Source organism: Delphinus delphis, chromosome 3 (genome assembly GCF_949987515.2).
Source record: "Delphinus delphis chromosome 3, mDelDel1.2, whole genome shotgun sequence".
Taxonomy (NCBI): Eukaryota; Metazoa; Chordata; class Mammalia; order Artiodactyla; family Delphinidae; genus Delphinus; species Delphinus delphis.
Window position 1 is genome coordinate 11,866,958 of NC_082685.1, and position 14,567 is coordinate 11,881,524.

The 14,567-nt window shown below is 41.8% G+C and overlaps 2 protein-coding genes and 1 pseudogene across 2 annotated transcripts in view; 2 read left to right on the forward strand and 1 right to left on the reverse strand.

The window, feature by feature from the left end:
- The first annotated feature begins 301 nt into the window (after positions 1 to 301).
- LOC132421674 (protein LRATD2-like) lies at positions 302 to 1,089 on the forward strand (annotated as a pseudogene).
- Positions 1,090 to 3,299: 2,210 nt separating this feature from the next.
- On the forward strand, positions 3,300 to 3,872 carry MBD3L1 (methyl-CpG binding domain protein 3 like 1). Its single transcript, XM_060006471.1, is given in 4 exon segments — positions 3,300 to 3,334; positions 3,336 to 3,386; positions 3,388 to 3,759; positions 3,761 to 3,872. Coding segments are annotated over 4 exon segments (570 nt in total).
- Positions 3,873 to 5,533: 1,661 nt separating this feature from the next.
- The window catches only part of MUC16 (mucin 16, cell surface associated), a 45,773-nt gene continuing 36,739 nt past the window's right edge, over positions 5,534 to 14,567 (reverse strand). The window contains exons 17-21 of the mRNA XM_069540505.1: positions 13,616 to 13,683; positions 9,139 to 9,305; positions 7,352 to 7,393; positions 7,030 to 7,148; positions 5,534 to 5,703 (exon numbers count right to left, since the gene is read on the reverse strand). Coding sequence (XP_069396606.1) covers positions 5,599 to 5,703; positions 7,030 to 7,148; positions 7,352 to 7,393; positions 9,139 to 9,305; positions 13,616 to 13,683 — 501 coding nt within the window. The 3' untranslated portion in view covers positions 5,534 to 5,598. The remainder of the gene's footprint in view (positions 5,704 to 7,029; positions 7,149 to 7,351; positions 7,394 to 9,138; positions 9,306 to 13,615; positions 13,684 to 14,567) is intronic.

Here is a 14,567-nt window from a genome sequence, read left to right on the forward strand (position 1 = left end):
CGGTGTGAACAGGCAGTGCCCTCCTACCTTCAAGTCTTGAGGCGCGATGTAGCTGTAAGGGCAAGACGTGTGTCCCTTGCCTCTGCCCAGCCTCGCTGCCACCGCGCCAGGAGAGGAACTGCGGAGCCCACACTTGCAAACTCCCCTAGAAGTCTCAGGGTGCAGCGCCCCCCTCCCCAAAATTCCCCACGGCCTCCACCTCTCGCGGGTGGTCTCAGTCCCTGTCCGGAGACCTGTGCCAATGACCCTAGTGGCGGTTCCGCTTTCTCCCTCGGCGGTGTGATCTTGCGTCTGCAGTGTGATGGGAAAGCATGCGGAGAAAATGACCCGCCTAAGTTATTAGGAAGTTCCCACAGCCGACCCGACGGGCCCCACATCGGAATCTCCTACATCTTCTCCAATGATGATGAGGCCGTGGAGCCGCAGCCGCTGCCCGCGCCGTGGACCTCTGACCCGCAGCTGCGCGAGGTGGGGCGCTCTAAGTTCTACCGCCACGACTGCATCTACCAGAAAAGCTTTGCGCGGGCTCCGTGGCGCTGAGCACCTACACGCCCAAGAACCTGCTCAAAAATGCCGACCTGGCAACCTGGGGGAGTTCGTGTGGCAGGCGCAGTACCCGCAACTGGACTGTATACGTGGGCTATTTCCAGGTGCATTTGCATCGGCTGGAGGTGAGCAACAGCCTCCCACCCGACGCGAGCCGTGTGGTGAACCGTCTACAGCTACGAGCCGCAGAGCCCCAGCGCCACGGTGCGCAGCGCGAGCTGAGCAGATGCCACTCCGAGAGCTTCACCCGATTGATGCCGCCTAGGCCAGCGCGGGTTCAAGATCGGCGACGAGCCGCGCTTCGGCCAACAGCCCTATGGGGTGCAGATCCAGTTCTTTGCCCAGCGCAGCCACGAGCTCGAGTTCCAGAGCCTGGAGGACCTGATTATGGAGAAGCGGCACAACGACCACTTCGGACGTGCAGCGGCGCTGCGGGAGATCGCCAAGCACCTGCACCCCGCGGAGCTGGAGGAGGGCGAACGCAACGCCACGCAGACTGCGCCAGGCCGGGAGGAGGAGGACCGAAAGGCAGTGGTGCGCTGATGCGCGAGCTGAGTGCGGAGCTGTGAGGCGAAGCTGTTTGCAGCACCTGCTGCCCCCTCCCTTCCTTCACTCCCTCCTCCACCACTTTGTGGTCCCTGTCTGGGCTCCTGGGCCACTTAGAAAACGGAGAGTTGGCGAAATGCGCAGGCTTTGGCTTGAGCTTGTTATCTTGGACGGAGGAGGAAGAGGGAGCAGGTAGGAGCCCTTTGGCAGGGGGAGATTCCTGTCCGCCCGCTCAATCTTTCGTCCTTTCTGAAGTGGGATAAACTGTTGACTTGCCTGACAATTAATCCCTGCTAGACCTGGATCCAAAAATCGACGCTTCTAATGAGCGCGGGGGTGGAGAAAAGTCGGAGTACCGTCGCCTGCCATTGCCTCCTACCCGCTTCGCCTCCCACCCTGGGCTTGGAGGATGCCCTGTACTAAGGACAGAGCCGGCTTGTGGTGGCGTTAACCCCGCGGAGCTGTCTGTGGGATCCGGGAGTAGGGGGTGATTTATTTTATGGGATTCCTAGCGTGCAAATCTGGTGAAATCAGGACCAGGTCTGGGAGCAGCAGGCTAAAACCTAGCAGCCTTCTATGATGTGTAACAAATAGTTGAGTAAATTTGGGCTACGAAACAGAGATTTTGCTACCTCCCTCCTCCCCATCCCCAAGCAATTCATCTTCTGGAGCTGGCTTCTAGCTGAGTCTCCTGCTCCAGCTGTCACTTCCCAGGTTACAGGTAAATAACAGGCCAGCTAGGAGAAGGACCAATTATGGTTCTGTTTTGCTGCCTTTGTTTCTCGACTGCTATTGTAGGCGCTTACAGCTGCTTCATTTGTTATCGAAGGAGGGAATAGCCCTTTGTGTCTCTGATCTAATTAAACCTGTTTGGCTGCTCATCCACCAGGTCACACGTTGGCTGGTGTCACCCCATAAAGTATCCACTACAGAAGCAGCCAAACAGGGTCAAATATATATATTTCACTGTCATCATTGACTGTTAATGATGTACCACACTCAGCCCTGGTCTGGGACTTTGAAGAAATATCAGTCTCCTTTTGGAAATGTAGATCTAGTTCCTGTGTTTAATAATCTTGAAAGTTTAGTAATAAGCTCTGTGTTTATATTCTCCTGGTTGTGGAGAAATGGAGCAAGATAAATGTGGGTAAAGACATGTAACAGAGAGCCTGCAATACCTAACAGATTTGGATTTTCTTTTATGCTTAACACAGTAGTGAAAGTTGAAAGAAATGACCAATGTGCAGGCAGCAGTAGGGAAGAACAGAGCAGCACTGTCTAGCAGCTCTGGGGGCTGGGGAAGCCAGCTCTCTTTTTCACTCCCTCATCTCTGTCTCCCTCCCTTGCCCTCAAATGGAAAGTGAACGTCAGATCACACTGAGGCATAGCAGTGACCAGCTGTTGTTACAAACGTCTTTGTGAGAAATCTGAATTTGAGGGAAGAACGCCTGTAAAATCCATACCAAGAGTAGCATTCTCCATCTAGAGAAGAGATTTTTGATAATAGGGCTTGAAAACGAACTAGAAGAGGAAATAGATCTGCTCCAGATGCTGCTTTCCAGTGCAATGCAAACGTTTTTACAGGGTACCAGAAGTGTGAAATATGTTATGCTTCAGAATGGTGATTCCGTTGGAAGTTTTCTTAGGGTTATCATGCTTAAAGTAAAGCAACAACCCACCAGTGAAGCTTCCAAAAAAGGGAATCACATCAACTGTTGGATCTTTCCTGAAAATGGCAGTGTTGTGGATAAGAGTTTTTAATGCCCGGGCAATGGCTACATTGGCACTTAAAAATATATATATAAGGACACGGGGAGGGAGAAGGGTAAGCTGGGACGAAGTGAGAGAGTGGCATGGACATATATACACTACCAAATGTAAAATAGATAGCCAGTGGGAAGCAGCCGAATAGCACAGGGAGATCAGCTCAGTGCTTTGTGACCAACTAGAGGGGTGGGATAGGGAGGGTGGGAGGGAGACCCAAGAGGGAGGAGATGTGGGGATATATGTATATGTATAGCTGATTCACTTTGTTATAAAGTAGAAACTAACACACCATTGTAAAGCAATTACACTCCAATAAAGATGTTAAAAATATATATATATATTTAATAATATTTGTTTCTCCTTAGGAATAAGACGTTAGAACTATTTTGTCCTGTACAATTTCATGATTAATTTTATAGGATAAGAAGAAAAGAAGCATGATGGTCAAGACTTCACAGAGGAAGCAACGTGATTGTAGAAACCAATCCAAAGCGTGGCTTAAGCACCTCCATCCCTCTGAGAATGTCTGTACATATTCAAGAGGCTGGTTGCTAGAATCACATCCTATCCTGGCAATGAGATCAGATGCCATCAATGGGAGGAAACTTTGGATAAGCCCCAGCAAGTGCTCTGGCCGAAGAGACTACATGGATTCCAGGTCTTCAGTGGAACCAGAGAACCCTTAAGTACTTTGGATCTTGCCAAAGCCTTGCAAAAACTTGCAACTAGTTGCACAGGTGAATCTCTGCCAGGAGTTCTCACAGGTGGTCTGAACTCCAGCCCCAGGCCCACCCCTGCCCAGTCTTCAGATTTGGCAGAGATGATTCCAGGAGCTGGTCTGGGTATCTCACAGCTCCTCTGCAAACAATTTCCGGTGACTGAGGAAGATATCAGGAAACAGCAAAGTGAAGATGGCAAGAGAGAGCCTGAGGATAGCATTGATTGCAGACAGGCTAGCTATCAAGGCAGAAAAAGTGAGGGGCTAAGAAGGATGTCCTGACAAACACTGTTGAAAAAAAGAGAAAATGGTGCAGATGAAATGGTACACCACAGCACTTTATTAATGACTCTCTGGAGTGTCTGTAAGTTTTTCTTGCTTTGAGCTTTTGAAACTTTAAAATAAACCAATACTTTTCTCTCATTAAATTCTTTTGCGTGGCATAGAAAATATAGACAGTGGTCTATTTATATTTGTTTGTTTGTTTTTTGCTGGCCCCTCAGCTTGCGGGATCTTAGTTCCCTAACAAGGGATCAAACCCGGGCCCGCGGCAGTGAAAGCGCCGAGTCCTAACCACTGGACTGCCAAGGAATTCCCTAGACAGTGATCTTTTTGAGGGGAGTGATTTGGTTTCTGGTGAGAAGAGGAGATCTTTCCTCTTCATGTTGTTATCTCATTTTCCTCTCTATGTATGTTATTTATTTGTATTTTAAAGTCAATAGAGAGTTATCAAAGTTATGGGATTATTTAGTTTTTTTGCCCTTACAATCACAGAATAAAACCTACCTTTTCACAATAGATTATCCTGTTTTGTATAATACCCAGTAGATTCCAAAATAATATTTCATTAAAGAGCTGTTATAATTATGTTCTCAAATAAGATATCTACTACTAGGTCTCTATTTTTGTGTTGTTGCATGCTAATTCAGAGTTGCATATAATGAGATACCAAACTTTTCCTTACTTTTAAAGATGTTTATGTGTTGAAAATTTGATTCATGAAAATTGACATGCCATTTGGGGTATCATGATATCAAAAGAGACTGTTTTCAGCATCATTAATCTAACAATAAGTCACTGCTTGTTGGGATTTATTTGCCTGTTTGCCTCATCAAGCATGTTGTATTATTCAAATCCTCTTTATCATGACTTACTTTTGTCTGAGGGATTTATAGTTTCTGAGAGCGAGGTGTTAAACAATAATAGAGCATCTGTAGTAAAACAATAATAGAGCATCTGTAGTATTTGTTTCATGCCTGGGATGCTTCACACTGCCTGTTAGAGAGTTTCTGCTTTAACTGTTTGGTTAGATTCAGTGCAAAAAAAAAATGAAAAAAAGACTATCTTTTTTTCTCTCAGACCTTTCCCCTGAGTTTTATAAATCTTTAAATCCAAAGCAGACCCTATCTCTCTAGAGTTTGGTATTACTCAGGGATTCAGTCTTCCCAGATACCTAGTCATTTCAGCTCCCAAGTCCCAGGGCTGATTGCAGAGTCATGTCAGACCCACTCATTCCTTCTTGGTCTGTTTCCCACCTTGTAGGACCTGTGATGAGGGAAAGGAGTCACCAAGGCAGATTTTCTGGATGTCCTGGTGAATCTGAACATCAGAGAACGAAGTAGTTCAAGGGGAACTTGAGACTGTCAGGGCTTCAGGGAAGGGGGTGCAGAATATGGAGGAATAGAGATGGGGTGATGGCTGCGCAGGAGTCAAGGAGAGACGTGTGTAGTGGGTGACTAGGTAGGCAAACCTCACACTTAAGTGGGATGTTGATTTTGTTCATTGACAACGTCTGTGCCTGTTTCACCAATCCTTGTGTCCCTGAGGGTTGATATGGTGTGAAACCATAAGACAGAAGTTGCAGTTGTCTTTAGGACATAATGAAGGGGAAGAATTTTATCTCAGTACAGTGTGAACCAGGTAGGGGCCAAGTCAAGAAAGACCCAGAGGTTGTGTCTGACCAATGTGGTTTATTTCTGTTCCGGCCAAGCTCCTTTGGAACCTGACTGGGAAAAGGGGACTCAAGCAGATGTCACTGCAGCTTCCTCAGGTCCCAGGTAATAATAGCCCAGGCGTTGTTGCTGAGCCTCACAGTCTTCCTTCTCCTTCTGCCTGGAGACAGTGACCTGTGAGGGTGAGCAGAGGGCATCAGAATGGACCAGTCATTGCCAAGTATTGGGGGTTACAGGGGAGGGACATGGCCACAGCCACAGAGACCTGATGTTCCTGTGTGTCTCTCTTCCTTTTTTCTCTTTTTCTCTTAATTTTCTCTCCCAGCCCTTTTCGTCTCTTTTCTCCCTCTTTCACCTCTTTCTCTTCTTCTCTTTTCTTTTTAACTCTCTTTTTTTTCTACCATTTTCTCTCTGATATCCCCTTCATATCTTCTGTTTTCCTCCCCCCACCCCAGCTTAACTGATGTATAACTGACATACAGTAAACTGCATACATTTAAAGTGAATGATTTGATAAGTTTGGATTATAAACTTATTGAACCATCCCCACAATCGAAATAAGGAATGCTCATTATCCCCCCAATCGTCCTCATGTTCTTTTGCAATTCCTCCTCCCCTGCTATTTACAAACACATTCTTATTCCCAGACAACCACTGATCTGATTTCTGGCCTCAGAGATTAGCTAGTATTTTCAAGAGTTTGTTTATAAATGGAATCATACAGTAAGTACTCTTTTTCATCTGACTTCTTTCATTCAGCATAATTATTCTGAGATTAATCATTGCATGTGTTAATAATCCAGTACTATTGCTAAATAGTATTGAATTGTGTGGATATACCACAGTTTGTTTATTCCTTCACCTGTTGATGGACTTCTGGGTTGTTTTTAGTCTTTGGCTAGTACAGATATTATTATGAACATCTGTGTACGAGTCTTTGTGTAGACATATGTTTTCATTTCTCTTGGATAAATTCCTAGGACTGGGTGGTTGCATAGATGTATGTAACTTCTTTTAAAATTTATTTTTTAATTGAACTATAGTTGGTTTACAATGTTGTGTTAATTTCTGCTGTACCGCAAAGTGACTCAGTTATACACATATATACATTCTTTTATATTCTTTTCTATTATGGTTTAATCTCAGGATATTGGATATAGTTCCCTGTGCTATACAGTAGGACCTTGTTTAGCCATTCTATATGTAACAGTTTGCATCTACTAACCCCAATGTAACTTTTAAAGATGTGTCCATGTTATTTTTTACCAGCACTATATGTGAGTTCCAGTTGCTTCATATCTTCACCAACACTTGTTATCTTTTTAATTTTAGCCATTCTCATGTGTAGTGGTATCTCATTATGACTTTCATTTACATTTCCCTAATGACTAATGCTGTTAAGAAAAGGAAAAGGCAAACTACACTCAGACTAGGAGAAAATATTTGCAAAACATATCCCCAGCAGAAGACAGGTATTTGTAATATATAAAGGGCTCTTACAACCTGATAGTAAGAAGACAACAGCATTTTCTTGCTAACCAGGAAACAGCACATCAGGCACGTGATGAGCACCAGGAGTCCTGCCAGGCAGATGAGGATGATGGCCCAGAAGGGGAGGTCTGGGGAGACAAGTGCTTGTGTGAGCCACCTCCTATCATTCCCCTAGGGCTCCTGATCCCCCCCTACTGTGCCTCAAAGTCCTTAGCATGGGTTGGCCAACATTCATCATCATCCAATACCCTGGGTACATGGTTCCCTTTAGTGAGGCAGAGAATCAAAATATTCCCTCCCCATCCTGGGCTGGAGCGTCTTTGAGGCTTACCCGAATTCTCAGTCAAGACAGCATTTCTATTGGGAGAATACCCTGAAAGTGAATGAAATGGAGAATGCATGTGAGTGTGTTTTACTTTTTTAAATAAAACTTTTCAAATACACAGAAAAATAGAACCACATTATAAACGTCCATCACCTAGAAATAACAATATATAATTTATCCAGTTAAAACAGTATCATACCCAATGTATAAATTAGTAACACTTGCTACCCTTGCATCATCCCATAATTCCATTGAAATATTAAAGTCATGTAGCCATAATGATGATTCACTCCATTTTAGTTTGCATCACTGGAAAATGAGGATATTTTGCTACATAATAACAAAGCCATTATCACACTACAAGAGTGATATTTCAAATCATACCTCTGGGAATGGATGACTGATGATGGGCTGGACCCTCTTATGCTAGTGGAGGGGAGAATGGATCATCACAGTTGACAAGACCATGGGATCTCTTTAAATTTATAAATTCCCACTCAAAACTCTCTTCTCTGGCTATGAGTACATTCTCTCCCTTCTCCTTTACTGAGTTTTTAATGCTTATTTTCCAGGATTCACCTATACTGTAACTTCCTCCAGGAAGCCTTCTGATTACCACTCCCAAGTATGGATTGGTTCACATCAAATAATTTATAATTTTAAATTGCCTATTGTTATTTCCAACTGCAACACAAACTCTATGAGGGTAGGGACACATAGCACCCATTGGGCAATGGGAGAGGGTTTCAGGTCCCCCTGCTCGTACAACCCCAGGCAAATTCTTAAGATGTGCTGCCTGATACGAGCAGGAACAAGTGCTTTTTAATTTTTTTTTTAATTTTATTTTTTATTTTTTTTCTACATCTACTTGGAGGTTTATTCTTACTTCCATTCAGACCAGGTTTATAAAATATATGCTGTGATTAATTAATTAATTTTTTACTTTTTAAAAATTTTTTAAAAATTAAAAAAAAATTTTTAACATCTTTATTGGAGTACAATTGCTTTACAGTGTTGTGTTAGTTTCTGCTGCATAACAAAGTGAATTAGCTATATATCCCCATATCCCCTCCCTCTTGGGTCTCCCTCCCACCCTTCCTATCCCACCCCTCTAGGTGGTCACAAAGCATCGAGCTGATCTCCCTGTGCTATGCAGCTGCTTCCCACCAGCTATCTGTTTCACATTTGGTAGTGTATATATGTCAATGCTACTCTCTCACTTTGTCCCAGCTTCCCCTTCCCCTTCCCCGTGTCCTTAAGTCCATTCTCTACGTCTGCGTCTTTATTCCTGTCCTACCCCTGGGTTCATTAGAACCATTATTCTTTTAGATTCCATATATATGTGTTAGCATAGGGTATTTTTCTCTTTCTGACTTACTTCAACAAGTGCCTTTTTAAATTAAAATTAATTTTAATTAAGTGAAATTTTAAAAATCTGCTAGTCAGTACTATTAAAAATCATTAACCATAAAAGCCAGTCACAATAGCCGTGTTTAATATGCTCAAGAACCTCATGTGGCTTATGCACTGGATAGCACAGATATAGAACATTTCCTTCACTAAGAGAGTTCTATTGCATGGTGCAGTCTAGGAGAAGGCGAGCGTTTCCTATATCCCACTGAATGTCCTTTCCTCTCCCTCAGTAGTGGGTAAAATCTGTGGGAGTATGCACCTCCTGCCAGCCTGGGGAAGTTCAGTGCTGACTCATCCCAAAGTCTCCAGATTCCCAGGAAAGTCCCCAGGTGAGGAAATTGGAAGCCCCCACTTCTGCCTCAATGATCAGGGAGCCTTACCATCCACAAGGACACTATTCCTGTCCAGGATAAAATTCTGCAGCTGGGTACCGTTCTTGGTCAGCCGCAGGAATTCCTCATAGATGGCAACTCTGTCCAGTCTCTGAGCCAATGGTGAGAAGTTACACTGAGCATCTACCCCAGTGTGGTTGCTGCGGGGCTCAGACCTGGAAGGACACAAGGGATGAACAAGGATATCTGGAATTCTACCCCGATTCCTGGTTCCCTGCTTCTGGTCCTGTCTAGGAGAACTTTCTGCAGTGATGTAAACATTTGTGTCTGTACTATCCAATACAGTCATTATTTGCCCCATGTTGTTATCGAACACTTAAAATATGGCTAGTGTGAGTGAGAAGCTGAATGTCTCATTTTATTTAATTGAATTAATTTATAAATAACTAGCTGCAGGGAGAACATTTTGAAATGTTGGAGTAAGGACTTCTGAAAATCTGTAAAAACAATGAGAACACTGGCAAACATGGTCAAAATCAACTTTTTCAGAAGTCTAGAAATTAACCGAAGGCTTGTAACAATTCAAACAGCATTTAGTTAAGAAAAAATGTTTGAATCTTGGTAAATGGAGTAAACGTTATGGTGTTATAACTTGCACAGTTCTCATCCTGCTCTCACAAGGGGCTCAGTAACTTTGAAAACCATAATGGGTTTAGAGCTCCCCAAAAGACCCATCACCATTGAATTGTCATTATTTGACCTATCTGGCAGCTCCTTGAAAAAGCCTTATTTTCGGAGCTTGTCTTTATTTGACTCAGAGTTTTATTGGAGTATAATTGCTTTACAATGTTGTGTTAGTTTCTGCTGTATAACAGAGTGAATCAGCTATATGTATACATATATCCCCATATCCCCTCCCTCTTGCATCTCCTTCCCACCCTCCCTATCCCACCCCTCTAGGTGGTCACAGAGCACCGAGCTGATCCTCCCATGCGATGCAGCTGCTTCCCACTAGCTAGCTATTTTACATTTGGTAGTGTATATATGTCAATGCAACTCTCTAACTTTGTCCCAGCTTCCCCTTCCCCCTCCCTGTGTCCTCAAGTCCATTCTCTACGTCTGTGTCTTTATTCCTGTTCTGCCCCTAGGTTCTTTAGAACCATTTTTATTTTTTTAGATTCCATATGTATGTGTTAGCATACAGTATTTGGTTTTCTCTTTCTGACTTACTTCACTCTGTATGACAGACTCTAGGTCCATCCACCTCACTACAAATAACTCAGTTTCATTTCTTTTTATGGCTGAATAATATTCCATTGTATATATGTGCCACATCTTCTTTATCCATTCATCTGTCAGTGGGCACTCAGGTTGCTTCCATGTTCTGGCTGTTGTAAATAGTGCTGCAATGAACATTGTGGTACATGTCTCTTTTTGAATTATGGTTTTCTCAGGGTATATGCCCAGTAGTGGAATTGCTGGGTCATATGGTAGTTCAGAGCTTGTTTAGAGAGGAAAGCCTAACCCCATGGCACTTGCCACAGTCAGTGGTAATTGTTTTACACTATATCTGCCCAAGGGAGCAATACCAGTTGAGGCAAGCAAGAGGTGAGCTAATAACTTAAAAGAAAAAATTGGGGAATGAGATGTCTACAGGGGGCTTTGAAAAGCTCCAATGTATTCCTGGGTATCCAGAAGACCACAAGAGTGCTGTGCAAGACTTGAGAAGGTCTTAAACTCTTACCTCTAGCTGAAAGGTTGGCTTAATATCTAAAAAAATTGATCAATGTAACATACCATATTAATAGAATAAAGGACAAATACCACATGTTTTCTTTTTTTTCCACATGTTTTCAATAGACACAAAAAAACTGACAAAATATAATTTCATGATTAAAAAAAACTCAACAAACTAGGAATAGAAAGAAACTTTACTAACCTGATAAAGAGCATTCATGCAAAGACTACCCCTAACATCATACTTAATGGTGGAAGAGTGAAAACTTTTCCCTTAAGACCAAGGACAAGACAAGTATGTCTGCCCTCCTCTTATATGTTATTCACATCATACTGAAGGTTCTTATGGGGCCAATTAGGAAAGAAAAAGAAATAAAAGGCATTTAGGTTGGAAAAGAAGATGTTAAACTCTCTATTTGCAGATGACATGATACTGTATATAGAAAAATCCCAAGAACACACACACACACACACACACACACACACACACACACACACTACTAAATCCTATTAGTTCAGCATGATTGTAGGATATAAGAGCAATATGCAAAAATCTATATTGTATTTCTATACACTAGTTATTAACATTCTGAAAATAAAGTTAAGAAAGCAGTTCCATTTACAATAGCATCAAACAATGTACAAAACACTTTGGAATAAATTTAACAAAAGAAATGTAAGACTTGTATATTCAAAACTATAAAACTTCGTTGAAAGACTTTTAAAAAGACCTAAATAAATGAAAAGGCATCCTATGTTCATGAATTGGGGATTTAGTATTATTAAGATCATAACACTCCCCAAATTGACCTAAAGATTAAATTCAATGCCTATCAAAATCCCAGCTGGCTCTTTTGCAGAAATTGATAGCTGATACTAAAATTAATATGGAATTTCAAGGGACTCGAATAACCAAACCAATATGGAAAAAGAACAACGCTGGACAGCGCCACTTCCCAATTGCAAAACTTACTACTAAACTACAGTACTCAAAACACTGCCACTGGCAAAAAGATAGACATACAGATCAATGGAATAAAATTTACTGTCTGTAAGCAAAGTCATGCAATTATGGACAACTGATTTTCAGCAAAGTTTCCAAAACAACAGGGAAAAGATAGGCTACTTAACAAATAGAGCTGGGACAACTAGATATTCACATGCAAAAGAAGGAAGTTGGACCCCTATCTCAGCATATACAAAAATTAACTGAAAATAAATTAAAGATCTAAATGTAAGAGATAAAATTATATAGCCTTTGGAAGAAAACATAAGAGTAAATCTTCATAACCTTGGATTAGTCATTGCTTACTTAGATATGGTACTAAAAGCACAAGAATCTAAAGGAAAAAGTAGATAAATTGGATTTCACCAAAATGAAAAACTGTTGTGCTTTAAAAGATACTATCATGAACATGAAAATCCAACCTTTCAAATGGGAGAAAATTTGCAAATCATGTATCTTGTAAGAGTCTAGTATCCAGACTATATTAAGAACTATTATACCCCAACATTAAAAAGACAAAATTTTAAAAATGGGTAAAGAGCTTGAATAAACAATTCTCCAAAGAAGATATAAAAGTGGCCAATAAATATGTGAAAAAATGCTCAACATCACTAATCATTAGGGAAATGCAAATCAAAACTACAATGAGCTACCACTTCACACCCACTAGGATGGCTATAGTGGGGAAAAAAAGGGCAATAATAATCGTTCGTGAGGATGTGAAGAATTTGGAACCTTCATACATTGCTGAAGGGAATATAAAATGGTGGAACCTCTGTAGAAAATAATTCAGTAGTTCCTCAAAAATTAAACATAGTTACCCTATGACCCTACAATACCCATTCCTATTTATATGCCCAAAAGCATTGAAAACATAAGTTCACGTTAAAACTTGGATATTAATGATCATAACAGCATTATTCATAATAGCCAAAAAGTGGAGACAATCCAATGTCCATCAGTGGATGTACAGATAAACAAAAGTGGTACAGCCATCCAATAGAATATTATTCAGTCCTAAAAAGGAATGAAGGACTGATATATGTTACAGCATGGATGATCCTGAGAACATTATGCTAAGGGAAAGAAATCAGTCACAAAAGACCACATAATGTATGATTCCATTTATATACATTTCATATAAATGGAATGCCTATTGTTCAGAATAGGCAAATCTACGGAGGGAGAAAGTAAATTGTTTGATAGGGGGTGGGGGTGAGGGAAAAATGAGTGACTGCTAATGGGTGGGTACAAGATTTCTTTTTGGTGTGATGAAAATGTTCCTCCCTCCATTAGGTAGTGGGATAGTTGTAGCACTATATAAATATACCACTAAATTACATACATCAAAAAGGTAAATTTTATGGTATGTGAAACACATCCCAAGAGGTGTATAAAAGTTTTTAATTGCCTCTTATGGCTAGTAGCTACAGTATTGGACAGCACAGTTAGACTGCTGGATTCCAAGTCATCTGGTTCTAACCCCTAGCTCCCATGGATTCTGCCTTCAGTGGCCGATTTCTTAAGACATGAATGCTACACTCTATATTCCATGGCCCCCAGCACCAGCCACCTTCATGCCTACCTAGGTTGACACAAGCTCTTCTGAGTTTCTAGCCAGTTGTACTCGCTGGTTCAGGAACAAGCTGATGTTTGGGTAACAGCTCTATATTCCTAGGGCTCTCCTCTATGACAGCTAGGAACTGAGAGACTATGGCAGTGGGACACTTTCAAAGGACAGAACAAACCTCCAAAATGATTGGGTCCTGAGTTGGAACTCACCTGAATGCTGAAACTTGACAGTCAGAAAAATAACACTTGATGCTGCTGTTTCGGAAGAGCTGGTTGAGCTGAAAGACAGGGCAACATTTCCTTGGTCAGAATCCATGGCACAGTGGCATTGGAGAATGCCAATTAACCAAAGAACACACTTCCCCATCTTTTTTTTTTTTTTTTTTTTTTGTCGGTCCAGTGGTTAAGAATCTGTGCTTCCACTGTAGGGGGCATGGGTTTGATCCCTGGTCAGGGAACTAAGATCCCACATGCTGAGTGGTACGGCCAAAAAACCCCAAATAAACACGAAAACGAAAAAGAAAACACTAGCCCAGGGCCTGTTCCAGGGTATGACTTGGGCTAGCAAGTGAACCCCTCTGTGGCTGTCTCTTAGTTTGTAAAATGGGAATAAGAACCTGTCTTCATGAAATGTTAAAAAAAAGTCACCCTCCAGGTAACCAACAAGGATCTACTGTATAGCACAGGGAACTATACTCAATATTTTGTATTAACTTTAAGGGAGAGAATCTGAAGAAGGATATATATATCTGAATCGCTGTGCTGTACACCCAAAATTAACATGATATTGTAAATCAACTATACTTCAGTTTTTAAAAATGTCCAGCATATATACACTACCAAATGTAAAATAGATAGCTAGTGGGAAGCAGCTGCATAGCACAGGGAGATCAGCTCGATGCTTTGTGACCACCTAGAGGGGTGGGATAGGGAGGGTGGGAGGGAGACGCAAGAGGGAGGAGATATGGGGATATATGTATGTGTATAGCTGATTCACTTTGTTATAAAGCAGAAACTAACACACCATTGTAAAGCAATTATACTCCAATAAAGATGTTTTAAAAAAAGGCCAGATTGCCAAACTGAAAAAAAATAAATGTACACACCAAAAAAAAGTCACCCTCTGACTACCCAGTGTCCATAGGTCAGTCTCTACATGGGA